This window comes from Onychostoma macrolepis, chromosome 18, assembly GCF_012432095.1.
Source record: "Onychostoma macrolepis isolate SWU-2019 chromosome 18, ASM1243209v1, whole genome shotgun sequence".
Taxonomy (NCBI): Eukaryota; Metazoa; Chordata; class Actinopteri; order Cypriniformes; family Cyprinidae; genus Onychostoma; species Onychostoma macrolepis.
In genome coordinates, this window is record NC_081172.1 from 12,387,601 (window position 1) to 12,412,848 (window position 25,248).

Here is a 25,248-nt window from a genome sequence, read left to right on the forward strand (position 1 = left end):
GCTTGATGGAGCGCAGAGATGCAGATAACTGGATCTCTAAAAGAAACTTTAATTAATGCTGTCACATAAGAAATTAAATGAATTGCTAATTACAACATTGACACGATCGTCAAAAAGCTTCGCGTTTGCAGCGCACACTTCTTATCAGAAAAGGTTCAATAAAGTATTACATTTTGTTGTTATGGGCTCGTCTAAATATTTCTTATGTATCTCACTATTATCTCGTGTTTGTAATAATGTATGGATGCGTGTGTAAAACAACAAACTGACGATTTTTATGCTTAATTATTTGTAAATGTATATACATTGTTGTGATTAATTGTAGCTGGAATAATAATGTAGCTGTAAAAACAGGTGCTTGCTGAAATTGAAATATATACACATCTTCGTGAGTGAGTCACTCAACCGGAGGGAATCCTGTCAGATCGTCCATCCTTCGAGTTAAAGCGTGTGCGGGTCGGCCAATCTGGTTTCGTCCGTTAAAGTTAAACTTTTCAAATAACAATTGCAGTCCAGGACAGTGAGTGACCGTACATATGCAGGTTAAATTTCTCCAGTTATTGTTAAAAAACAAGCTAACAAACTTCATAGCTAGCATTGGTGAAGCGGTCAGGTGAATCTTTCTGCCTCCAGCTAAGCTCCGCCCACAGAAAAATGTCACAATGTTTACTAACAGAAAAAGGGTCTATAAGCAAGGCCATAGCCAGCTGTGGTCACTATGAGGTAAAATTTTCATGTTTAAAAATAACATTTGTTCTCTGAATGACATGTGTAATTAAGTTTAGACAGTTTACCAGAATGTTTAGCGGCCGTGGTATGAAAATGATCGCTGCTGCAGAGTGAACAATGCTTGAGTCGTGAGCGAGGGCACGCGCGCTGCCTCCATGTTGCCAGATCTAGCTATTATAAGCGTTTTTGGCTTGTCTTTTCCACTCATTTTGACACTATAGAAAGTTAATAAAGTGGGAAGTTTACAGTTTAGGGTTTGCAATATCTTTATCTTATCTTATTTGCAAAAGATTTGAAATAAGTTTGTTTTTTTATTATTTTATTTATTTATTTTATTTGTTTACCACATTCGGTAAGACAAATGCAAAAAATATCATGATATTATCTGTCAGAAATGTTATCGTTATCAAAAACAGCAGCATTTAACACTAGTGCACAGATCTGTAGAACCTGAAGTTGAATGAAATATGAAAACACTGGCCATGAAGAAGTGCTATTTCATTCAGTATAGTAGGCTAGTCAAATTTTCACAAAGTCATGCTAAAAACATTCATAAGAGCACTAGACAAAGTTATCGGCTATATAGCAATGGCTATTAATGAAAACTATAACAGTAATATGTATTGTTGCATGAATAATAGACCTATTGTATTATAGTATTAACAAATTTTGATGCAATAAATATGTATAAGTATAATTTAACAATGGTCATTCCTCCAAAACAGAGAAAACATCTTTGAAAAACATCTACATGTCTGTCTCTTTTAAAGTGTTTATATAATGAGGTGTATTTGTAGGAATTAGCACAATTCTTAACCCCACCTCAGACCTCATTAATTTTCAAACCCTGGCTACAGCCATGTAGCCAATATAAGTATGAGGCTGTGATAGACTGGCCATGTGACCAGGGTGTTTGTCACATCTGCACCCTGAGACACTACTCCAGCATCCCCATGATGACCAGCAGTTTAGAGGATGGATGAATGTGTGTATATATATATATATATATATATATATATATATATATATCAGACATATTCAAAATAGAAAGTGAAAAATATGATTATCTAAAGACGTAATAAACTTCAACATTTGCAAAAGTATGTTTAACTAACATGTATAGTCAAATCAGTAAAGTTAAGATTGTCAGTTTACTAACGTCTGCTCTTGTGAATTCATGCATGATGTAGCTTACCTAAAACTTTCTCAGTGGAAACAAAATTGCCAGATGAGTTGGAACACTGAATAGACTTCATGTGATCATTTTTCTCATCGCCGCATTGGACTTATCAAAACAATTATATAATTTACATGGCTCCAGAAAGGCAGCACTGGGAGTAGCCTAGTACAATAGACTAGATGTCATTCTGCTGTAATTCTTCTAGGCTTTTACAGAATCTTTAATCATAAAGTTTGGGACAATGTAAGTGAAGTTAAAATAAATAAATAAATAAAAAAAATAAAAAACTTGAATTTCAAATATTCATAGCCTACACTATTTTTCATATATGCCTTTTGCTTTAATAGCAGCACTCAAGCTGCATAAACTTCAGTTTGCCCAAGTTTTCACAAACTCAATATTTGCTCATGTTTCCACAAGATTGTCTAAAAATGATCATGTTATCCACAATAATTTAAGAATGAAAAAGAGCATCTTGTGCTTCAGTGGAAGTAAGAACATCTGACCTTCTGTAATGGAATTAAAATAAGTGTCCAAATATGCTAATTTGATTATGATAATAGTGCATCCTCTAAAATAGGCTATTTCTTCTTCGTTGGACATCAAGCTCTTCTCTTTTATTTTCTATTATTTTGTTTTACAATATTAAGACTTTAAATCCCTTTTGTCATTCGTTTATTTTAACTATGAAGATTTCTCTTTGTTTCATTTATTTTTCCATTGGCAGGCATTATGAAATCAGGAAAGGTGCGAAATGAAACAATAGCTGCAGTTGACTTGCATGTGTTAATGTATTGATGTTCTTTCTCAAACACCACGAGAATTATCTGATGATGACACGCCACTTGCTCTTGTAAAGCAACACGTGAGCATCTCTGTAAAAGACTGACAGTTTGAGGATGACATGCCCAAAGGATCTGTGGCATTTGGGGCTGAGAGAGCGCGCTTCTCTTACTGAATCACAGCGCTGCTGTCAGTATGTGCTCTTTATAAGCGAGTTACTTCTCATTAACGATTTGAGACCCGAGAAATTCTCCTCATCATCTAAATATTGGCATCCAATATCGACGATCTCAGCGCTGAACCGTGCGCGCGGTGAAGGACAGCGCCAGGGATCTTCATTCAGCGGAGAGGCGTTAAGCTGACACCCGATGTAAGCGGTGTCACCCCCGGGGTACTTTTAGGATGCAGAGATCACCTGTGGAGGATGCCAGCTGCCTCTCAAAATACTTCTTCTGGTAAGATGCAACCAAAATATGAAATGTTTTAGATGTTTTGTGTGTCCACATTTGTAATAACAACAAAATGTTGTGCTTTATAGGACACGTGTGTGTTTAAATACCAGAGATATTTTTCTAGTTTATTCACATTTTTCTAGTTTGTTCACACGTGAAGGCTACCACACCTGATGACTGATATATTCATAGAAACATTTTAATAACAGCCACGTTTAATTCAAACCACGTTCTATAACTCTGACCCCCCTAAAGAAAGTTTACTTTTTATTGTTTTACAAGTGTATAGGCAACACTTTTTAACAGTGTTTTCGAACAACGCTTCTACAACCTCAAAAGTTCTAAAGTTTAATTTTAAAATTTAACCAGAGGAAGTAGGCTACTGTAAACGTTCACAAACAGAGGTTGGGTTCGACTGAGGTGGTAACCATAGCAACAGTGCGCCGTTCGAACGCTTTCCTTCAGCTATTTAGAACCTACATAACATAATTATCGTAAAAAATTAAAAAGTGTCTTTAAGGGCGCTAAAAGAAAATGTTTATGCGAGAACAACATCCAATCAAGTTATTTTTATAATTCGCACACCAGTCCTGACTACAGCGTGTTAGAACTGTGCTTAATGATATTTTAGAAAATAACTACACGTAGGCTACATCTCCTTAAAAAAGAACTAAAGTTCACTTTAATTAAAAGAAATCACAATAATGAAGTTTTCAACGTTTGTTCTGACTGTTTACAGGTGGACAAACCCTATAATGAGAAAGGGTTTTAAGGAGAAACTGAGGCCATCTGATGTTTATCAAGCTCCTAGTCAAGATGCAGCAGACATCCTTGCAGAGCGTTTGGAGAAGTTAGTATTTGTGTTCTCACCTTTTCCTGAGACATTATTTAATTTGTGATTTATAAATGTTATTTAAAATTGATAGCTTCATATAGAAAAGACCCCATCATTCTGATGAATAAAACGTGTTTATTGCATTTCCAATTACATTCAGGTTAATTTGCATGAGCACTAAGGACAATTTCATATTTAAAAATAATATATATATTTTGTTGTTAATTACTGAGTATATTTCCTCATGTCTCCTCCATTCAGTAACCCGAACTGGAATGAAAGAACTTTGACTCAAATTCTTTTGTAAAGTGAGCAAATTTACATAGTGAAGTGACTCAGTGTTGGTTTCTATTGTGACTTTCAGTGTCCTCAAAGCTCCTGTTACTCACCAGAGCTAAATATCACACCTTTAGGTGTGAGGTTTTTTGACAAAGAAGGGAGAAAAGAAGAATAAAATGTAGGCAACCCCCTTAAATGTCACTCTGCCCATTCCAGTAAAGTTCCTCCCATGCCATGTCTCACATAAACCACAATACGTCCATGCCAGTGCCCTGCTAATGGGCATCAAATGCGACCTTTTAAAGTGCCAGGCCCCTGGTGAGTGATAGATGATGAGCGCTTCTGTTATTCCTCTAATGTGCAGTATTGCTGGGAATTTGAACTTTTTATTCAATTAACAGGTTGGAGCAGTCTCTGCCGTTTCCCCATGCTTGTCAAGGTCTCTTTGCTCTGTTTAATAAGTTCGCTAAATCACCTTGGTTATATAGGAGTGCACCAAACAATGTGGACCATACCCGTTTTATTGTGGGTGGGTGGATGCTGTTTAACTGTTCCATTCAGTTTTCTCTCTTTCCCTAAACAGAGAATGGGACAGAGAAGTTGCATCTGGAAGGAAAAAGCCCAGTCTACTACGAGCACTGGCACGATGCTTCATACGTCCTTTTCTGTTGTTTGGCTTCCTCCTATATATAGGCGTAAGTGTCCAGATAGTTTCTGTGTAGTTTCTTTTTGTTCTTCGATTGGAGTGTTGATCTCTAAATACAACAGCTTAGTACAAGAGAGTCCAAATGCATGAAGTGTATATTTGCTAATTTGTTTGCACATGGGTGGATATCGTTGGCAAGAAGTTGTGTGATTCCTAGCTGTGTACTGCAGGTAACAGTGCAGTGTGACTTTCCCAGTGAAGAACTTACAGCTTCTGACTTCTTGCTAGATTTTTCTTCCACTTCTCAATTGATTCATTTTTTGTTATTGTATGTACATACTTTGGACATCAATTTATATTGATGTTTTTCTGTAAATTGTAATTCTAAGTTTGTAAATTTGAAAATGAAGATGCCACTTCTGTTACTGTTTTTCAGGAGGCTACAAAAACAGTGCAGCCGCAGCTTTTAGGACGGATAATTGCGTCATTTGACCCAGTCCATGAACCAGAGCGAGCCAATGGTTACTTTCTTGCCTTTGGTCTTGGCTTGCTATTCACTGCACGCTTTCTCCTGCTCCAGCCTGCCATGTTTGGGCTGCACCGCCTGGGCATGCAGATCAGGATCGCACTGTTTAGCATAATCTATAAAAAGGTTTGTGTCTAGTTTTCTCTGTCTACTATCATCTGTCCCTGACACCAATATCATTCCTCGTAATTTGGGCCATCTATACTAGCACAAAATATACAATAAAATGACAGTATATTAAAATAACAGTATATTAAGTGTATGAATTTCTCCTAATCTTGACCCTTAGACCTTGAAACTTTCTAGCCGAGTTTTGGACAAGATCAGCACAGGTCAACTGGTCAGTCTGATGTCAGCCAACCTGGGCAAGTTTGATCAGGCAAGTATGAGAAGAGCAAATTACGTATGTTTGCTGGATGGTAGGTCACCTGTGATACATCACACTGTGATTTTGTCTTTAACCCTAAAACACAACAGAATGCAATGTATTAAAAAAAACACCTGTGAAAAAATTCCAGTACATTATAATTTTACAAACTTGTTTTTTTTAGAAGGCATACATACTACCATTCAAAAGTTTTGAACTCTTTTAAATGTTCACCAATGTTGCATTTATTTGATGTATTCAATAATACAGTAAAAACAGTAATATTATGAAATATTATTACAATTTAAAATAACAGTTTTCTATTTGAAAATATTTTAAAATGTAATTTATTCCTTTGATGCCAAAGCTGAATTTTCTGCAGCCATTACTCCAGTCTCACATGAATTAGTGTGACATGATCCTTTAGAAATCATTCTAATATGCTGATTTGGTGTTCAAGAAACATTTCTCATTATTATCACTGTTAAAAAACTTTTTGTGCTGATTAATATTTTTGTGGAAACCGTAATACTTTTTTTTCAGGATTCTGTGATGAATAGAACGTTCAAAAGAACAGCATTTGTTTGAAATAGAAATCTTTTCTAAGAATGTAAATGTATAAATCAGAAAATAAATCAGACTCACACCAAACTTTTGAATGGTAGTGTGTATATGGCCAATTTGTAAAGAGGCTGACCATTAGAAATGAATATACAGCTGCTAACATGTTGGCTGAGCATTAAATTTAGCATAATGCTTCAGTGGGTAGTGTAGCTGAACTCTGGAACGTAGTAAGAAGGTAGAGCCAATGTGCTGAATATTGATACACTCTGTAAGTGGTCTGAAGCAATTAGCACCTTTGTTTAATGTAGGTTCTTCGAGTGTCCTTTCCTTGGAATGTGTGAGATGGTTTTGCTATGTTTTGTACCACTGCAAATGTGCAGAAGCTCCTAGGTGTCAGCCTTTGACATAAATAAATTTAAAAATAAATAAATAAAGCTTTCATTTTTAATTAATTACTCAAATTTAATACAATGCATGTTGTATTTCTTCTTCTTTTTTGGTATAGAGTCTGGGTATGGCCCATTTTGTATGGATATCACCATTGCAATGCATCCTGTGTACAGGGCTTATCTGGGAACTCATTGATGTCAATAGCTTCTGTGCACTTGCTGCTATCTCTTTGCTGGGGGTCTTGCAGGCCTTTCTCTCACATAAAATGGGTCCTTACAAGTAAGTGTCAAATTTGCTGTTAGCCTACATCCCAACACCAAAAAGTGAATCTTGCCCAAAGATATTCCCATTGTCAGACTCAAACTGGCACAGCTTTGTTTTAGAGATATCCCTCAAACTACGCTCCCACAGAAACACACATTCCAGCTGTGATTCATGCTGGTTAAAGGCTTTGAAGAGTTTGGACAGGTAGTTCACTTCTGCTCCTGTAATCAGGAGGCTGGTTAGCCTTGTGCCTTTAAGAAATGTAAACAATGTTGGTCAGAACCGCTACTGAGACAGATTGCCACACACACAAACTCAAGTTTAATTCAGATTGTATATTGTCTGTATTCAGTGTCTTCACTCATGAGATATTAGTCAGATGTAATAAACACCCACATTGAAGTTTATTATGTACAGGATGTAAAGTTCTCTAGGAACAGACACATCATTCAAATTTTCTGCCTTTTTCTGCTTTTCTTTAGAGCACAAAAGGTGCTACTGACTAACAAACGGTTGGCTCTGACCTCAGAGATCATGGAGAACCTGCATTCGGTGAAGGCCTATGGCTGGGAGGAGATAATGGAGACCCTCATCAAGAACATCAGACAGTAAGACCCAAACAGTTTTGTAGAATGTTCACTTGTTAAAAACAAGTCAAACTCAGTTTTTTCCTTTTACTCTGTGAATAGAATTTATTTGAACAATCATTTTTTCAAATTTTTTAAAATACTTTTCTTTAGTTTAATGCATTAGATTAATTGACCCCAAACCTTTAAACAGTAGTGTGTGTGTGTGTGTGCTTGTGTGTGTGTGTGTGTGTGTGTATATTGCCAAGTGCTTTCCATTTTTGTTTTGTGGCAATAGACAGGGTGGATCATAGGTGTGCCATCTCAAACAGAGAATACTAAATTAGTGATTTAATTAAAGTTAATATTAACAGTTACAGTTGATATTTCAGTTAATTACATTTCTCTCCTACTGCTTTAATTCCTACTTTTAGATTAAGTGAAGTTCTTTCATCAGAGATTTTGGATCAGAATAGTTGGTCTGGATCAGAGAAACCTGAAGCCACAGTCTCCCACTGTTTCTCTGTAGTATTACATTTATGGCAGCACACGGTATGCCTTTGTGTTTTTGTTATCAGCTCGGTCTTGGAGAATCAATGTGTCGTTGTTTTTAGCTATTTGATATCTCAAGACACAGTCTCCAAATATCCTACCCATCTGGCATTCTTCTTCAAGGCAAGGCAAAGCAAATTTATTTATATGATTTATTTATTATAGTTATTAATATTGTTTATTTATTTATTTATATTATTTCACACACAATGGTAATTTAAAGTGATTTACTTAAAAAGGATTCAAAATAATTATAAAATAATCACAGCATATTATGGAAGATCTAAGCGACCATACATTATTATAACGTAGTATATGCAAAAGGAATACAAATTATGATAAAAGCAAAGTGGTGTAAAGACCTGAGGGCTGGTGTGATTTGCTCAGATTTTCTGGTTCTGGTCAGAATCCTGGCAGCAGCTTTCTGGGAAGTCTGGTAAGGAGTCCATTACAATTATCCACCCTGCTAGTGATAAGAGCATTCTTGACTGGAAACAAAACTTCTAATCCTTGCAATATTTTTTAAGATGGTAATATGTTGATTTAGTTATTGCTTTGACATGACTACTCATCTCGAGAACTTCACCTTTGTTTCCAAATGTAATGACTTCAGTTTTATCTTTGTTTAATTGAAGAAAATTGTGGTGCATCCAACTGTTAATTTCATTAATGTTTTGGCAGAGGGTGAATCTGGATGTCATCGGCGTGGCTTTGATAGGCAATTTGGTTCTTTCTCATTATTTGGCTCAGTGGGAGTGTATACAGGTTGAACAAAAGTGGTGCAAGGATTGAACCTTGAGGGACTTGAGGGACATGTTTGTCATTCTTTCTTCCTCTAAACTATGTGTAGGGATGAGGTGAAGTTGACCAGGAAGATTGGCTCCTTGCGCTACTTCTACAGCTCTGCATACTTTTTCTCAGCCATCTTTGTGATTGTGGCCGCAATCGTGCCTCATGCCCTCAGCCGTGGTATCAACCTCCGTCGCATATTCACCACTCTCTCCTACTGTATGGTGCTGCGCATGACTGTCACTCGACAACTGCCCGGCTCCATCCAGATGTGGTACGACACCATGCGGCTTATTTGGAAGATTGAAGTGAGTCCACTTCTGTGGTTGACACTTGTGGTGGAGCTTATGCATATACGGTACAAACTATATGCAAAAAGCAAAAAGTTTTTGTTTACGTTAAGAGGAAAATACTCAGTGAGAGTATTAATGATAATGCTAAATAATATCTGGTATAATATGAGTTAAAATTATAACATTTCTGGATTGGAAAGGGGAAACACTCCTCTGTATTAGGCTACTGTGTTTCTTAAGAACACCCTGCTGGGCATCAGCATTTTATTGTGTAATGCTGTGAACTGTACTGAACTTTGAGAGAATGTTGTTGTTACTGTGGTCTTCTCTGTATTCAAAGCTCGACCTAAAACTTCAACTTACCTATTTCCTCAAGGAATTTCTTAGCAAGGAGGAATACAAGTTAATGGAATACGATCTCAGCATCACAGAGCTGGAACTTAAAGATGTGACTGCTTCTTGGGATGAGGTATAGTTATGCATTCATAGTTTTTTGGATTAAGAACATGTTTCCTGGATTTCATTATTAGAAGCAGGTTTAGAGAACTAATTGCTATGCTCTCTATTGACTGTTTCTCAGTCTATTTGAATATGAATTGCATGTTCAGTTCAGTAGCTACACGGCAAATGACCCATGAAGCCTAACTGAGGTCAACGATTAACCTCGAGTAAGTCAGGTCCTCCTTCTATTTCTGTAAAAGTCCCATCATCCCTTCCCTATGGGAACATGGACAATTTTGTGTCAGTGAGATGGTCATGTACTTAAACTACATTAGGCGATATTGTAAATTTGATTTATTTTCAGCATTTAAAGAAAACAAGAGGAGGGATCGATATTTTTTTAATGCATTCAGTGTGCATGTGTAGTGCAGTGTAAATCTGTTTTTCTTCAGGGTCCTGGTGAACTTTTGGAAAGGATAAAACAGGAGAACAAAGCTAATGGCCATCACAATGGAGATGCAGGCCTCTTCTTTACCAACCTCTATGTGACTCCCGTACTGAAGGACATCAGCTTGAACTTGAAGAAAGGAGAGATGTTGGCTGTTACTGGTTCTATGGGATCTGGGAAGGTAGGAGTGCTTGCCGTTATTTTCAAATCTGTCGTAAATATACATCAATGCAAGCAGTACTGAAATGTAAAATAATATATTTATTATTTATACGTATTAAAAAAATGATATAAATATAAATACATTTTATATATGAATTCTAATTATTAATACAATTATTTATTTAACTTATAATTTATTTTATTTCAAGATTAAAGAAAAAAAAACAGTTTTCTACTTCTTTTAAGTCAAAAAATTAGTGTAGGAAAAGAGACTAAACAACTCTAACAAATAATTCACAATTATAATAAATGAAAGGCCAAGTACACTGCCGTGTGAAGCCTTTAATAAGCTGAAAAATAAGCTAAAATATAAAAGGTTGATTAAAGCTAGCTGTTTAAGAGAAAGCAAACATTTGCTAAAAGGAAACTGTAAGGTTGTCACATTGTTCAGACATAATGTCTGTATTTATAGAGCTCATTGTTGATGACCATCCTCGGGGAGCTGGTTCCCTCCTCTGGGAAGATCCGACACAGCGGCCGAATCTCCTACTCCTCCCAAACAGCCTGGATCATGCCTGGCACCATCCGAGACAACATCCTTTTTGGTCTGACCTATGATGAGTATCGCTACAAGAGTGTGGTCAAAGCATGCCAGCTTGAGGAGGTACTGACAAATTAATGCTCTTCAGTCCACTCTTTGTCTCTTTCATTTCCTTACTTTTACTCCCATCTCCAACTTCTCTCCCTTTTTCTCACTTGAATTTCAGCCCCTCAGTCTACAGTATATTGCCTGACCTCACTCATCTCTTTTCTCAAACTAACTAGTCCTCCTCTTTGTCTTCTCTCATGTTTTTGGCTCCTGGTTTGCTTCTGTTTCTGTCTTCCCTCTCTTTCTCTCTCCCCTTTTCTCTTTCTCTCTCTCTCTCTCTTTCTACATGGAATGCTCACCTGGCAATTGAACTGAGAACCTTTGTTAGACGTAGAACTGTGTCATATTACTCCGCTCATGGTTTTCTCCCCTCACCCTCAATCTCTTGATACCGAATCAACCAATCGCGTGCAACTGTCAGCAGCCAAAGTGTTGAGTGACAGGCCCCTTGTTTAACTGAGACTTACATGAAAGGACAGTCAGCAGATCTGCTGAGAACACATTCATGTCCAGGCATTAGGCTGACGTGTGAGATTTATCTGTGCTAGTGGATGAGATTTGTCTAGTGAAAATCATATTGCAAGGCTTTGCAAACACTGCAAAAACTTGAAGTATATTTACAAAGATAAAGATTTCATATTTTCAAAGAATATGTAGTGAATTATTTTTGTGAATTATCTTTTTCACCAAATTTGCAAACATAGATTTTTCATAAGGAAAAGCACATTTTATATATTACTGTAATATAAAACAATATATATATATATATATATTTTCATTTCCTTAATACTGATTTTTTTATTACATTTTTTTTGCTGTGTAAAAAGTATATATTTTTAATATAGGAAAAAGCATGTTTTATATATTACTGTAATATAATATTATATAATTTATAATATTTTTTTTTTTCTTAGATGTTTAACTGTAGTTAATTGATTTTTTTGCTGTGTAAAAAGTATATTTTGTATATAGGTAAAAACACATTTTATATATTACTGCAATATAATATTATATAATTTTTTATATTTATATTTTTTAGATGATTTTCTTAGATTTTTAACTGTAGTTAATTAACGTAGTGTTTTTCTGAATGTGAACCTGGGACATTCTGTTTTAGTTCCCATTTTTCCCATAGGGCGAAAAGTAAACGCGTTTCCTCTCAAAGCATGTTTTCACAGTAAATGGTGATTACAAGCACAATTTATGACTGTTTGTTACGAAACATCCAGACTCTAACAACAGAAGATATTATGGAGCAGTGTGAGGTGGCTTTTGTCATCACAGTGGTAGGCTAGGCCATAACAACAGAGCATGAGAAGTTAGCCATTTATGTGCTAACTAGCAAGAAGCTACAAAGTATTGTTATTTTCTGTACATAATGAGTCTTTATTCAGTGTATGCTGATAGATCAAGATGCAGACACTTACGTTTTCCCAGCGTACTTAATCTTCTGAATTATGAGTTACAACAAACAAGCTCTCAGCGAGACTAGCAGGATCTAATAAATGGATTTGTGGAGTGTAAAATGTAAAGTGGAAACACCCAAGTTTAGTGGGCTTGCGTTGTTATCTATGTATTTCCTTTGTGGCACTGATATACTAGCATTTCAGTCTTCATTCGTGTTGTGTCTGGGCAGTAAACCCTGGCATATCCATCTTAAATACATGTAGGGCTCCACTGATTTGTTTGTGTAGTGTTTTAAAATCTTTCTCACTGCATCACTTCATTTAATTATTATTTTTAATGCTCCTTCAACGGACAAACAGAGTTGATGACAAGGTAAGTGCTTCCTACATGAAAACTATTCATCTTAAGTGGTATGTGGTCCCTGTTAAGAAGAAGAAAAAAACTTAAACCAGCCTAATGTAATCAGTTTGGTCTTCTGGTTTTAGAGGGGTTTTGGGAACTTGTCAGCTAGCCAGGCAACCAATAAAACTAGCTGAAGAATACCTTAAACCTTAAGACCAGCAAACCATCTTAGGGTGGTTTAATTCTTTTTTTAAGCACGAGTGTTTCCATTAATTTGTCAAAAATGTTTTTAAGCACCAAACATGCACAGTTTACCAACTAACTACCAACTTCTGCTGTAAGTGTGTGTTGTCTTGTGTGTCACAGTGTACTTCAGAGTTTTGTAAAAGCATGTGGTGGTTGGCTTTCCCTAAATCTTCTTACTTTCCTTTGTTGTGTAGTGTCTTACTTTCCTTTGCTCTATATGGTGATATTGTCTGTTTTATTAATAGGATTTGGCTGCTCTTCCTGAGAAGGATAAGACACCTATGGCAGAAGGGGGTTTAAACTTGAGTGGGGGTCAGAAGGCACGTGTGGCTCTAGCCAGGTATGTCACACATTTCCTCACCTACACTTGAACATCTCTCAACTCCTCAGATGTACACCAGCACCTGTATTTTAAGCCACGCTGGAATCCTCACTTTCCTCATGGCTGGTCTTTCCCACAGAACTTTAGGGAAGAAAGTAAATCATATACATATGGCTTTTTAATGACTGTCAAAACAAATTGTTATATCACATCAGGAAGTTTGTTCTTGGATCTCTCTTGGATTTACATGGCCATAAACTCAATATTAAATCTTACAATTCAATACAATCTTGCAGTCATAAATAAAATGAGACTTTGAGAAGCTTTTATTGTTTGTTTGTATGAAAGCTTCCCTGTGTCAGCCAGCAGCAAAGTTTATTTTGCTAGTATGTCTTATTATAGTGTGCAGAGTTTACCACTTTAAAACATTCCTTAAAATAGTTTATTAAATAACTTTATTTAATTTAAGTTTATTAAATAACTTTATTGAATAAACTCCATTTACCTTATTTTGTATTTAAATGATCAGATTGTCACTGGTTAAAAGTAACTCAATCTCAAAATGTTAAGTCATAATTGTTTTTTTCTGCACAGGGCTATTTACAGAGATGCTGATGTTTACCTGCTTGACGCACCATTTACTCACCTGGATATTGCAACAGAAAAAGAAATATTTGACAAGTATGTATATGGATTAAACTACCTCTTTTATCTCCTGTAGCATTTTGACTTTCATTAATTCTTAGATTGTTTGTTGCCTCAAAATTTCTGTCTGTCCAAAAGTAATAAAAAATTAATTTTCTACTAAGTGCATAAAACAAAAAAACAGAAACATATATATATATATATATATATTTAATGTTTCCATATGCTCTAAAAATATTTATACATATGTGTAATATAATCTGCATATAAATATACTATATTGTTTCTATATGCATTTTCAACATCGGTCACATTTTATTTGTTTAATTAGCCGTGTTTAATGGCTTATGATTCTTACGAAGGCTTTTTCTAAATACCAAAAATACTTTCTAAGAACCAAAAATGGGCAGGTACTGTTATGCTCTGTACACAAACAGCAAATGAATTGTAACTTCTTACCAATAAGTGGGACTAAATTGAAAAGAGATGACAATACTGGAGTCAATTTAGCTTAAATGTCAGAAATATTGCTGTGTAACTTAATTTTTATGTATTTACCCAGATGTCTGTGCAAGCTGATGGCCTCTAAGACACGCATCTTGGTAACAAATAAGATTGAGCATTTAAAGCGGGCTGATAAGATCCTACTGCTCCACAACGGTGAAAGTTTTTTCTACGGCACCTTTTCAGAGCTTCAGTCAGAACGGCCTGATTTCAGCTCTTTGCTTTTGGGTTTGGAGGCCTATGACAATGTCAGTGCAGAGCGCCGCTGCTCCATCCTCACAGAGACTCTCCACCGTGTCTCGGTGGATGAGAGCGCAGGCATGCGACCTGAACGCTCAGCTTTTCGCCAGGTGGCCCCATCCATGCCCGTGTACATAGATGAAAGAAAATCTTCAGTTATCGTCAACACTCTCGGAGCAGCTCGTAAGGCGTCCTTCATTCAGATACCTGAAGAAGAGGTTCGGAGGACATTACCTGACCGGAAGTTCTCCCTGGTACCAGAGAACGAGCTAGTGGACGAGTCTTTTATGGGAAGCGATGTGTATCATAACCACGGAGTGCATATGGCTGGTCAGAGGAGGCAGTCGGTGTTAGCTTTCATGACCAATGCACAAGGCCAGGGCCGTCGTGACCACCTTCAGTCATCTTTCCGCAGACGGCTGTCTGTCGTGCCTCAGAGCGAACTGGCATCTGAGCTGGACATCTATACTCGCCGCCTGTCAGACAGCACATATGACGTCACCGGGGTCCTAGAGGAAGAGAACATTGAGGTGTGGAAAATTCTTGCACTCACTGCAACATATTACTTTACATACTAGGCTTTAAAGAGATAGGAAATTACCCCATGATTTACTCACCCTCAAGCCATCCTATATATATATGACTTTCCTCTTTCAGACGAATACAGTTGGAGATATATTAAAAATATCCTGGCTCTTGCAAGCTTTATAATGGCAGTGAATGGGGGGTTCGAGACTTTGAAGTCCAATAAAGTGCATCCATCCATCATAAAAAGTGCTCTACACGGCTCCGGGGGTTAATAAAGGCCTTCTAAAGCGAAGCAATGCATTTGTGTATGAAAAATTTCCATATTTAAAACTTTATAAACCGTAATCTCTAGCTTCCGCTAACTGTCGTATACGTGTTCGTGAGAAAGTGCAGTGCAGCTTAAGCTCCGGTGTGAATATGCTAATCTCACGAGAACCAAGTTTTGTTTACAGCAAAGGAAAGCCAGTCTCCTCTTGGCTTATATCGAAATCCTCCAACATTTTTCTTTACAAATCTTCATTTTGTACTTCTAATTCATGGCCGGTGTTTTGCTTTGCTCTCTTCTCCGCGCTTCTGCGTTCGTCGGAGATTATGCTACGCTTACATCATATGCTAGAACGCCATGACAGTTAGCGCAAACTAGTAATTATGCATCACTTCTCTTCAGAAGGCCTTTATAAACCCCACGGAGTCCTGTGGAGCTCTTTTTATGATGCACTTTTTCGGGCTTCAAATTTTCATACCTCATTCAGGACATTTTTTAATATAACTCTGATTGTATTCGCCTGAAAGAAGAAAATCATATACACCGAGGATGGTTTGAGGATGAGTAAATCATGGGGTAATTTTCATTTTTGGATGGACTATCCCTTTAACTTCATCTGATTTGCTTCTCTTTGCAGGCATGCTTAGTTGATGAAATAGATGAAAAAGAGGAGGTATTTGAAACAACAAAGTGGAACACATACGTCAGATATGTGTCAAATAATAAAAGCCTTCTGTATGTTCTGATCTTCATCTTCCTTATTGCTGCAATTGAGGTAATCTTAATATTTTGTGCATGTATTCATAAACTGTATACTCACTGACAGTTTCCGCAGTTGAAAAGTTTGAGATTATTAAGATTTTTTTAAAGAAATTAATTTTATTCAACAAAGATGCATTAAATTGATCAAAAGCGACAGTAAAGACTTTTACATGGTTTCAACAGATTTCAGTTTCAAATAAAATTTGTTTATTTGAACTTTCTATTCATCAAAGAATCCTGAAAAAAAAATCACAGATATAAAATACATTTTACAATATATTACAATAGAGAACAGTTGAAACTGAATTTAAATTGTAATAATATTTCACAATATGACTGTTTTTACTGTATTTTTTGATTAAATAAATGCAGACTTGGTGAACATTAGAGACTTCTTTCAAAAACATAAAAAATCTTACAGACCCCAAACTTTTTAACAGTAGTGTACATCTAGATTTACTAACCTTAATTCTTTCTTGTGTGTTTTTAGGTTGCAGGATCTGTAGCAGGGATTTTTCTGATAACTGAGTGCGTGTTTTTCCTTTCTTCATTTTCCAGTGATCTTCTTTTCTAGGCAGAACTAAACTCTTTCTTTGTCAAGCATTCTTCAGTAATAGTCTGGAATTCATTTAAATCAATCCACAAACTACTGCATTTTCACTTTTCTGTTGCAGTGAACTTTGGAAAGAAGAGCACCAACGAGTTGAGCCAAATATGACAAAGTACTCCAACATGTCTTCACCTGGAAAAAACTATGCCATCATTGTGACCCAAACAAGCAGCTATTACATTCTCTACATCTACGTGGCCACGTCAGAGAGCCTCCTCGCATTGGGATTTTTCCGGGGTCTTCCATTTGTGCACACTATGATCACAATCTCCAAGAAACTGCACCAGAAGATGCTGCATGCTGTTCTCAGTGCACCCATGTCTGTGCTCAACACCATGAAGACAGGTCAGTGTTAACAAAAGCTGAAATAAGTAGGAGTAAACCTTATTTCCACAGGTCTGGTTTCTGACTTAATACTTTAATACCATTTGTATCTCTATGTAATTTTTGCAGGCCGAATTATGAATAGGTTCACCAAAGACATGGCCACCATAGATGACATGCTTCCTCTCCTCATGTTTGACTTTGTCCAGGTTTGAGCCTCCTTTGATAAACTTTCATTGTCAAAAGCCTTGAATAGATGAGTAGTGCAGCTTTACTAACATTTCCATCTTGAGATCTGACTTTCTAAAGAGTTCAGTTTCAACTGATGAATTCATACATTATCAGTACTATACAGCATACTAGATTACTGTGTCCTAAACCATAATATGCTCAAAATAGCATGCCAGATGGACTAGGATTATTTCCTATAGGCTATTTAGTGATTTCTCATACACGTATATGCTTTTTGGGACAATATTGCCCACACCGTCCTGCAGTATTGAAGAGGTTTAGCACTTCTGTGTAAGCAAATATCACGCTTCCTTGGCAGTGTTTAAATTTAAAAAAGTTTTTGCATTCTTTGCATTGTTTGATCAAAAATACAGTAAAAACTGTCATATTGTGAAATATTATTGCACTTTTAAAATAATTAATAATTAAAAAATATTTTCATATATTGTTATATTTTACTATATTATATTATTTAAGTATATTTTAGAAAGTAGTTTATTCTTGTGATGGTAAAGCTGAATTTTCAGCAGCCATCACTCCAGTTTTTAGTGTGACATGATCCTTCAAAAAATAACTCTAATATGCTGATTTGGTGCCCAAAAAACATTTGTGATAGATTGTTTTTTTGAGAAATTTTTGAGAAATAGAAAGTTAAAAATAACAGCATTTATTTGAAACAGAAATCTTTTGTAACATCATAAATTACGTTTAATCAATGTGATAAATCCTTACTGAATAAAAGTATTACTTAAAAAAAAAAAAAAGCAGTACAGGCTCTTTAAAATTTGCTTTTTTTCCTAACAGTTGACTGTGGTGGTGGTTGGATGTATTCTTGTGGTGTCCATCACGCGGCCGTACATATTTCTCGCAGCAACTCCCCTGGCCATTATTTTCATTGTGATGAGGAAGTACTTTCTCCGAACGGGTCAACAGCTTAAACAGCTGGAGACAGAAGGTAAGGCCAGACAATGTGAGCATTCTTTGCACGCAGTTGTTAGATACGTCTTTGCAGTTGGCAAAGGCATTCCTGACGCACTCGGCGTGCTGGCTTGTGGCTTGCTGCCAGGGACGAAAAGGCCAGTTAGACAAGGCACTGATGGGAGGTCAGTGCTAGGTCCAAAAACAGGGGAGGAGCAGAGGATGGATGAGTCAACCAGAAAGAGAAAAGGATATCTCAGAGGAAGTGGCATGGGCGGGAGGGTCAGAACTTTGTCTCTCGACCAATCACTATTGGTCTATTACATCTCTGAATAAGGCAGACCCATTTCTGTTGGTCTCTCTGTAACTCAGACAGGAAGAAAACTCAAGTTAGCTTCAGTTGTCGACGCTCTTCCTACTGTCAGCCTGTCCAGGGTCACAGAGAAAGCAACTAGGGCTTTCCGTACTTTGTAATACTGGGTTAGCAAAAACCCAACCAGGGATTTCCTCTGGTGCTATCCTGATATCATTCACTCATCATCCACAACTGATGGGCAAAAGGATTCATGGCAGGGATCCCAGAAAACTGCGCAATCCTATTGTTTTTCAAACAAGAGGAGCTAAAGGCATTGTGTTTTCTATAGAAAGGGAAAGGAATGTTGCAAGGAAAGCTGTGATGAATGAGAAAAATGTGATGATTTAATATCATGGATAGCTGAACTTGTAGATTAGTTCATTTTGTTTATGAGGTCACCTGAAGGCCAAAGGACAGAGGGGTGGACTTTTATTTCTTCCTTCCTCTTCCTGATCCCTACTGCTGTTGGAAATGTGTGTATATAAAAGTATAAAAGCAGAAGCAATCAAGCAATTAGATTCCAGACTCTCCACCATGGCCAAGACCAAAGAGCTGTCCAAGGATGCCAGGGACAAGATTGTAGACCTACACAAGGCAGGAATGGACTACAAGACCATCGCCAGGCAGCTTGGTGAGAAGGTGACAATAGTTGGTGCGATTATTCGCAAATGGAAGAAACACAAAATAACTGTCAATCTCCCTCGGACTGGGGCTCCGTGCAAGATTTCACCTCGTGGAGTTTGATCATGAGAACAGTGAGGAATCAGCCCAGAACTACACGGGAGGAACTTGTCAATGATCTCAAGGCAGCTGGGACCATAGTCACCAAGAAAACAATTGGTAACACACTACACCGTGAAGGACTGAAATCCTGCAGCGCCCGCAAGGTCCCCCCTGCTCAAGAAAGCACATGTACAGCCTGTCTGAAGTTTGCCAATGAACATCTGAATGATTCAGAGGAGAACTGGGTGAAAGTGTTGTGGACAGATGAGATCAAAATCAAGCTCTTTGCCATCAACTCAACTCGCCGTGTTTGGAGGAGGAGGAATGTTGCCTATGACCCCAAGAACACCATCCCCACCGTCAAACATGGAGTTGGAAACATTATGCTTTGGGGGTGTTTTTCTGCTAAGGGGACAGGACAACTGCACTGCATCAAAGGGACGATGAACGGGGCCATGTACCATCAGGGCCAGGGCATTGAAGCCAGCCAGGGCATTGAAAATGGGTCTTGGATGAGTATTCCAGCATGACAATGACCCAAAACACATGGCCAAGGCAACAAAAGAGTGGCTCAAGAAGAAGCACATTAAGGTCCTGGAGTGGCCTAGCCAGTCTCCAGACCTTAATCCCATAGAAAATCTGTGGAGGGAGCTGAAGGTTCGAGTTGCCAAACGTCAGCCTCGAAATCTTAATGACTTGGAGAGGATCTGCAAAGAGGAGTGAGACCAAATCCCTCCTGAGATGTGTACAAACCTGGTGGCCAACTACAAGAAACGTCTGACCTCTGTGATTGCCAACAAGGGTATATATATACACACCCTTTTAAGGGGAAGTCGTGACCTAATGGTTAGAGAGTCGGACTCGTAATCCAAAGGTTGCGAGTTCGAGTCTCAGGCCGACAGGGATTGTAGGTGCCCTTGAGCAAGGCACCGAACCCCCAACTGCTCCCCGCAGCATAAATGGCTGCCCACTGCTCCGGGTGTGTGTTCACGGTGTGTGTGTGCACGTTGGATGGGTTAAATGCAGAGCACAAATTCCGAGTATGGGTCACCATACTTGGCCGTATGTCACTTTCACTTTCACTTTCACTTTCACTTTCACTTTTAGGGCCGACGTCACAATTATGTCACATAATGGCCAATTCTAACCAGCACAGATTCGGCTACAAAAGGAGCTTAAAATATCATCTTGTTGTGATGTTGGGTGCCAGAATCAATGTAGTAGAGGCTCCAATTTGAAATTTGAACGCATACCTGCTGCCACTGCCTGACAAAAAACCGACGACAGCTGTGGTTAAACGCGATAAAACGAGCAGACTGGACAAAAACGATCGTCAAAAATGCTTGTGTTTGCAGCGCACACTTCTTATCAGAAAAAGTTCAATAAAGTATTGTCTTTTGTTGTTATGAGCGCGTCTAAAAATTTCTTATGCATATTACTACTATGTCGTGTATGAAATAATGTCTGTGTGCATGTGTGTAAAACAACAAACTGACGATTTATATGCTTAATCATTTGTAATTGAATACATTGTTGTGATTAATTGTGGCTGGAATAATAATGTAGCTGTACAAATAGTTGCCTGCTGAAATTGAAATATATATACATCTTCATGTACATATACATAAATAGACACGATGAGTTTGTCTTAACTATAAACGTTAGATGTGAGTCACTCAACCGGAGGTAATCCTGGTTTCGTCCCTTAAAGTTAACCTTTTCAAATAACAATCGCGGTCCCGGACAGTGAGTGTCCTTACATATGCAGGTTAAGTCGGAATTTCTCCAGTTACTTAAAAAAAAAAAAACAAGCTAACAGACTTCATAGCTAGTGTTAGTGAAGCGGTCAGGGGAATCTTTCTGCCTGCACCTAAGCTCCGCCCACAGAAAAACGTTACAGTGCATTACTTATGTTGAATTTCTGTGGTCAGTTCAATTTCATGCTCAACACTACCGTTTAAAAGTAAAAAGATTTTTTAAATGTTTTGAAAACAGTCTTTTCTGCTCAGGTAGCCTGCCTTAATTTGATTAAAATTACCGTAAAAATATTATTATTGTGAAATATTCTGCCAATTTAAAAATGTTTTCTTTTGAAATAAATTCTAAAATTTATTCCTGTGATGCAAAGCTGAATTTTCAGCCGAATTACTTCTGTCCTTAGTGTCACAAGATCCTTCATAAATCTTTCTAATATGCTGATTTGCCTCTCAAGAAACATTTTTATTATCAATTCTGAAAACAGTTGCTTAATATTTTTGTGGAAACTGTGATACATTTTTTCCCCAGAATTCTTTGATGAATAGAAAGTTCAAACGTTCACAGTTCATATATTCAAACATTTATTTGGAATAGAATTGTTTTGTAGCATTATACTGTAAATGCCTTTACTGTCACTTTTAATTTTTTAATGTTTCCTTGCTGAATAACATATTAATTAGATTTATAAATTATTCATATATATATATATACAGTGAGGAAAATAAGTATTTGAACACCCTGCTATTTTGCAAGTTCTCCCACTTAGAGATCATGGAGGGTCTGAAATTGTCATCGAGGTGCATGTCCACTGTGAGAGACATAATCTAAAAAAAAAATCCAGAAATCACAATGTATGATTTTTAACTATTTATTTGTATGATACAGCTGCAAATAAGTATTTGAACACCTGAGAAAATCAATGTTAATATTTGGTACAGTAGCCTTTGTTTGCAATTACAGAGGTCAAACGTTTCCTGTAGTTTTTCACCAGGTTTGCACACACTGCAGGAGGGATTTTGGCCCACTCCTCCACACAGATCTTCTCTAGATCAGTCAGGTTTCTGGCCTGTCGCTGAGAAACACGGAGTTTGAGCTCCTCCAAAGATTCTCTATTGGGTTTAGGTCTGGAGACTGGCTAGGCCACGCCAGAACCTTGATATGCTTCTTACAGAGCCACTCCTTGGTTATCCTGGCTGTGTGCTTGGTCATTGTCATGTTGGAAGACCCAGCCTCGACCCATCTTCAATGCTCTAACTGAGGGAAGGAGGTTGTTCCCCAAAATCTCGCAATACATGGCCCCGGTCATCCTCTCCTTAATACAGTGCAGTCGCCCTGTCCCATGTGTAGAAAAACACCCTCAAAGCATGATGCTACCACCCCCATGCTTCACAGTAGGGATGGTGTTCTTGGGATGGTACTCATCAGTCTTCTTCCTCCAAACACGTTTAGTGGAATTATGACCAAAAAGTTCTATTTTGGTCTCATCTGACCACATGACTTTCTCCCATGACTCCTCTGGATCATCCAAATGGTCATTGGCAAACTTAAGTCGGGCCTGGACATGTGCTGGTTTAAGCAGGGGAACCTTCCGTGCCATGCATGAAACCATGACGTCTTAGTGTATTACCAACAGTAACCTTGGAAACGGTGGTCCCAGCTCTTTTCAGGTCATTGACCAGCTCCTCCCGTGTAGTTCTGGGCTGATTTCTCACCTTTCTTAGTATCACGGAGACCCCACGAGGTGAGATCTTGCATGGAGCCCCAGTCCGAGGGAGATTGACAGTCATGTTTAGCTTCTTCCATTTTCTAATGATTGCTCCAACAGTGGACCTTTTTTCACCAAGCTGCTTGGCAATTTCCCCGTAGCCCTTTCCAGCCTTGTGGAGGTATACAATTTTTTTTTTTTTTTAGATTATGTCTCTCACAGTGGACATGCACCTACGATGACAATTTCAGACCCCTCCATGATTTCTAAGTGGGAGAACTTGCAAAATAGCAGGGTGTTCAAATACTTATTTTCCTCACTGTATATATAGAGATGGGTGGTGTTGAGCTCCAAAATTAAAAAAAAAAAAAAAAATTGTATCCTAAATATTGCCTATAGACCAAAATGAAGTTTGATTTGGGTGCTACAGTGGAGGAATTCACTGAATTACTCTTTTGCATTTGTCACACAAAGCTATCATATTTCTTGAATATACACTGTTGTCATCTTTTATTCTTCAGCTCGTAGCCCCATTTTCTCCCACCTCATCATCTCGCTGAAGGGTTTGTGGACCATCAGGGCCTTTGAGCGGCAGGCCTACTTCGAGAACCTGTTCCACAAGACCCTCAACACCCACACGGCCACCTGGTTCCTCTACCTGTCAACCCTGCGATGGTTCCTCTTCCGCTCCGACATCATCTTTGTGTTCTTTTTCACGCTGACCGCCTGGATTGCGGTAGGAACCAACCGTAAGAGCACTTCTCCATCTGTATCTAGGCAAGAGTGAACCAAGTGAACAGTATGTAGAGTGAGCGGATGCCACTGTTTATTTGACAGTTCTCTGTGGGTCCAAAAAGTCAATGAACGCTTGATTTAGTATGTTTTCCAGACAATTGGTTTTATTAAGAGGTAATTGCGAGCAGTGCTTGGAAAATGCCTTTGAAGTGTAGAAGTGAGGTCACTGTGAGCAACCTTGTGCTTGATGTTTATACTTGCTTGTTGGTGCATGTGAACGTGTGTACGTTATTCCACAGAGGATAAACCGGGTGAGATTGGTATCATCATATGCCTGGCAATGCTCATTCTAGGCACCTTCCAGTGGTGTGTTGCCACCAGCATTGCAGTAGATGGAATGGTATGTGCCTTTTTAGTTTTCCTCCCTGAAAACTGCATGTTTTTCAGTTGTTCTAGACTGCAGAAATTGTCCTGTTCTGTAATGCTGTTAAAAATATTGTCTGAGTAAGTCAGAGCAACACTAACGGGGCTTATCAAGGCGCAGAATGTTTTGTTTTCCCTCACTTTGACCCTATCAGGAGAATAGTTACAATCACACTGATGCACATTTATACAGTAGTGCCGCTTTATTTTTGCCACATGGTGTAACTGTGTGTGCATTTGTATTCGCACACACAAACACAGAGGCTAAGCATCATTTAAAGGCTAAACAAACCACATGCAGCTTGGACCTCAGTGGACCTGATTACATCATAGCTCTTTTAATCCTTCTTCCTCCAGATGCGTTCTGTTGACCGGGTTTTTAAGTTCATCGACCTGCCGTCTGAGACACCCAAAACAGACAAAAGCAAATACTCGGATCTGATTATTGAGAACGTTGATGCACAGGCCGACTCATGCTGGCCCAACCGCGGTCAGATCGATGTGCAGAATTTAACAGTCAAATACACTGAAGGGGGTCACGCTGTCCTCAAGAACCTCTCCTTCACTGTGGAGGGCAGACAGAGGGTATGTACAAGCAACTTCCAGACTTAAACTCCTCCTTAAAATGCAAACATTAAATAGTTTCAGAAAAAATAAATGCTAACATGCAAACCTTTCATCAAATTGTGCAATTTTTAAAAGTGTTGTCTCACAGCATGACATTACAATGGACTATAGCTTGAATTCTGCTAGGTTTTTAAACAGTGGGATCTAAAAGTCAAATGCTATTAGTCAAAATGCTTAAAGGGGTAGTGAACTGCCTTTGTTTTTTTTTTTGTGCTACTCTCTGAGGTCCACTTATATACCAGTTGTGTTTGACAGATGTTTGACAGTCTACATCCTTCCTAGATGGACGCTGCTGTGTTTTAGGTTAAAACGCATAAATACTCAGTACATATCAAACAATCTGTAATAACTGACTAAGCGATAGTGATCACATCTTCAATCTTTCTGAAAATCCTGCATTGAATTGTGCCTTGCTTGTAAATGTATCCGCAGTCAAATGAAGTGAACAAAGGACCGAGTTCTTACTGATGCTGTCTGGAACTTCATTGAAAATAAAGCTCATCAAATAAAGTTTATAGTTTGTATTTGCCGCTCGTGTCATTTACCTACTACATGTGTGAATTGTTGGGCGGGGCTAAACAGGCAGTGATGTAGAAGCAGGCGTTGATCTTCTTCTGCGGAGGTGGGGTTTAGCCACACTTTTACATCATATAGTGGCACATT

At 37.9% G+C, this 25,248-nt stretch overlaps 1 protein-coding gene across 1 annotated transcript in view; it reads left to right on the forward strand.

The window, feature by feature from the left end:
• Positions 1 to 398: 398 nt before the first annotated feature.
• The window catches only part of cftr (CF transmembrane conductance regulator), a 31,096-nt gene continuing 6,246 nt past the window's right edge, over positions 399 to 25,248 (forward strand). The window contains exons 1-23 of the mRNA XM_058751102.1: positions 399 to 723; positions 2,637 to 3,147; positions 3,884 to 3,994; positions 4,842 to 4,953; positions 5,341 to 5,556; positions 5,720 to 5,809; positions 6,867 to 7,030; positions 7,498 to 7,623; positions 8,984 to 9,230; positions 9,592 to 9,684; positions 10,109 to 10,285; positions 10,739 to 10,930; positions 13,156 to 13,250; positions 13,827 to 13,913; positions 14,440 to 15,151; positions 16,052 to 16,189; positions 16,667 to 16,704; positions 16,851 to 17,131; positions 17,240 to 17,319; positions 18,146 to 18,296; positions 23,322 to 23,549; positions 23,835 to 23,935; positions 24,316 to 24,543. Of these exons, the coding sequence (XP_058607085.1) occupies positions 3,095 to 3,147; positions 3,884 to 3,994; positions 4,842 to 4,953; positions 5,341 to 5,556; positions 5,720 to 5,809; positions 6,867 to 7,030; positions 7,498 to 7,623; positions 8,984 to 9,230; positions 9,592 to 9,684; positions 10,109 to 10,285; positions 10,739 to 10,930; positions 13,156 to 13,250; positions 13,827 to 13,913; positions 14,440 to 15,151; positions 16,052 to 16,189; positions 16,667 to 16,704; positions 16,851 to 17,131; positions 17,240 to 17,319; positions 18,146 to 18,296; positions 23,322 to 23,549; positions 23,835 to 23,935; positions 24,316 to 24,543 (3,720 nt within the window). The 5' untranslated portion in view covers positions 399 to 723; positions 2,637 to 3,094. The remainder of the gene's footprint in view (positions 724 to 2,636; positions 3,148 to 3,883; positions 3,995 to 4,841; positions 4,954 to 5,340; positions 5,557 to 5,719; positions 5,810 to 6,866; positions 7,031 to 7,497; positions 7,624 to 8,983; positions 9,231 to 9,591; positions 9,685 to 10,108; positions 10,286 to 10,738; positions 10,931 to 13,155; positions 13,251 to 13,826; positions 13,914 to 14,439; positions 15,152 to 16,051; positions 16,190 to 16,666; positions 16,705 to 16,850; positions 17,132 to 17,239; positions 17,320 to 18,145; positions 18,297 to 23,321; positions 23,550 to 23,834; positions 23,936 to 24,315; positions 24,544 to 25,248) is intronic.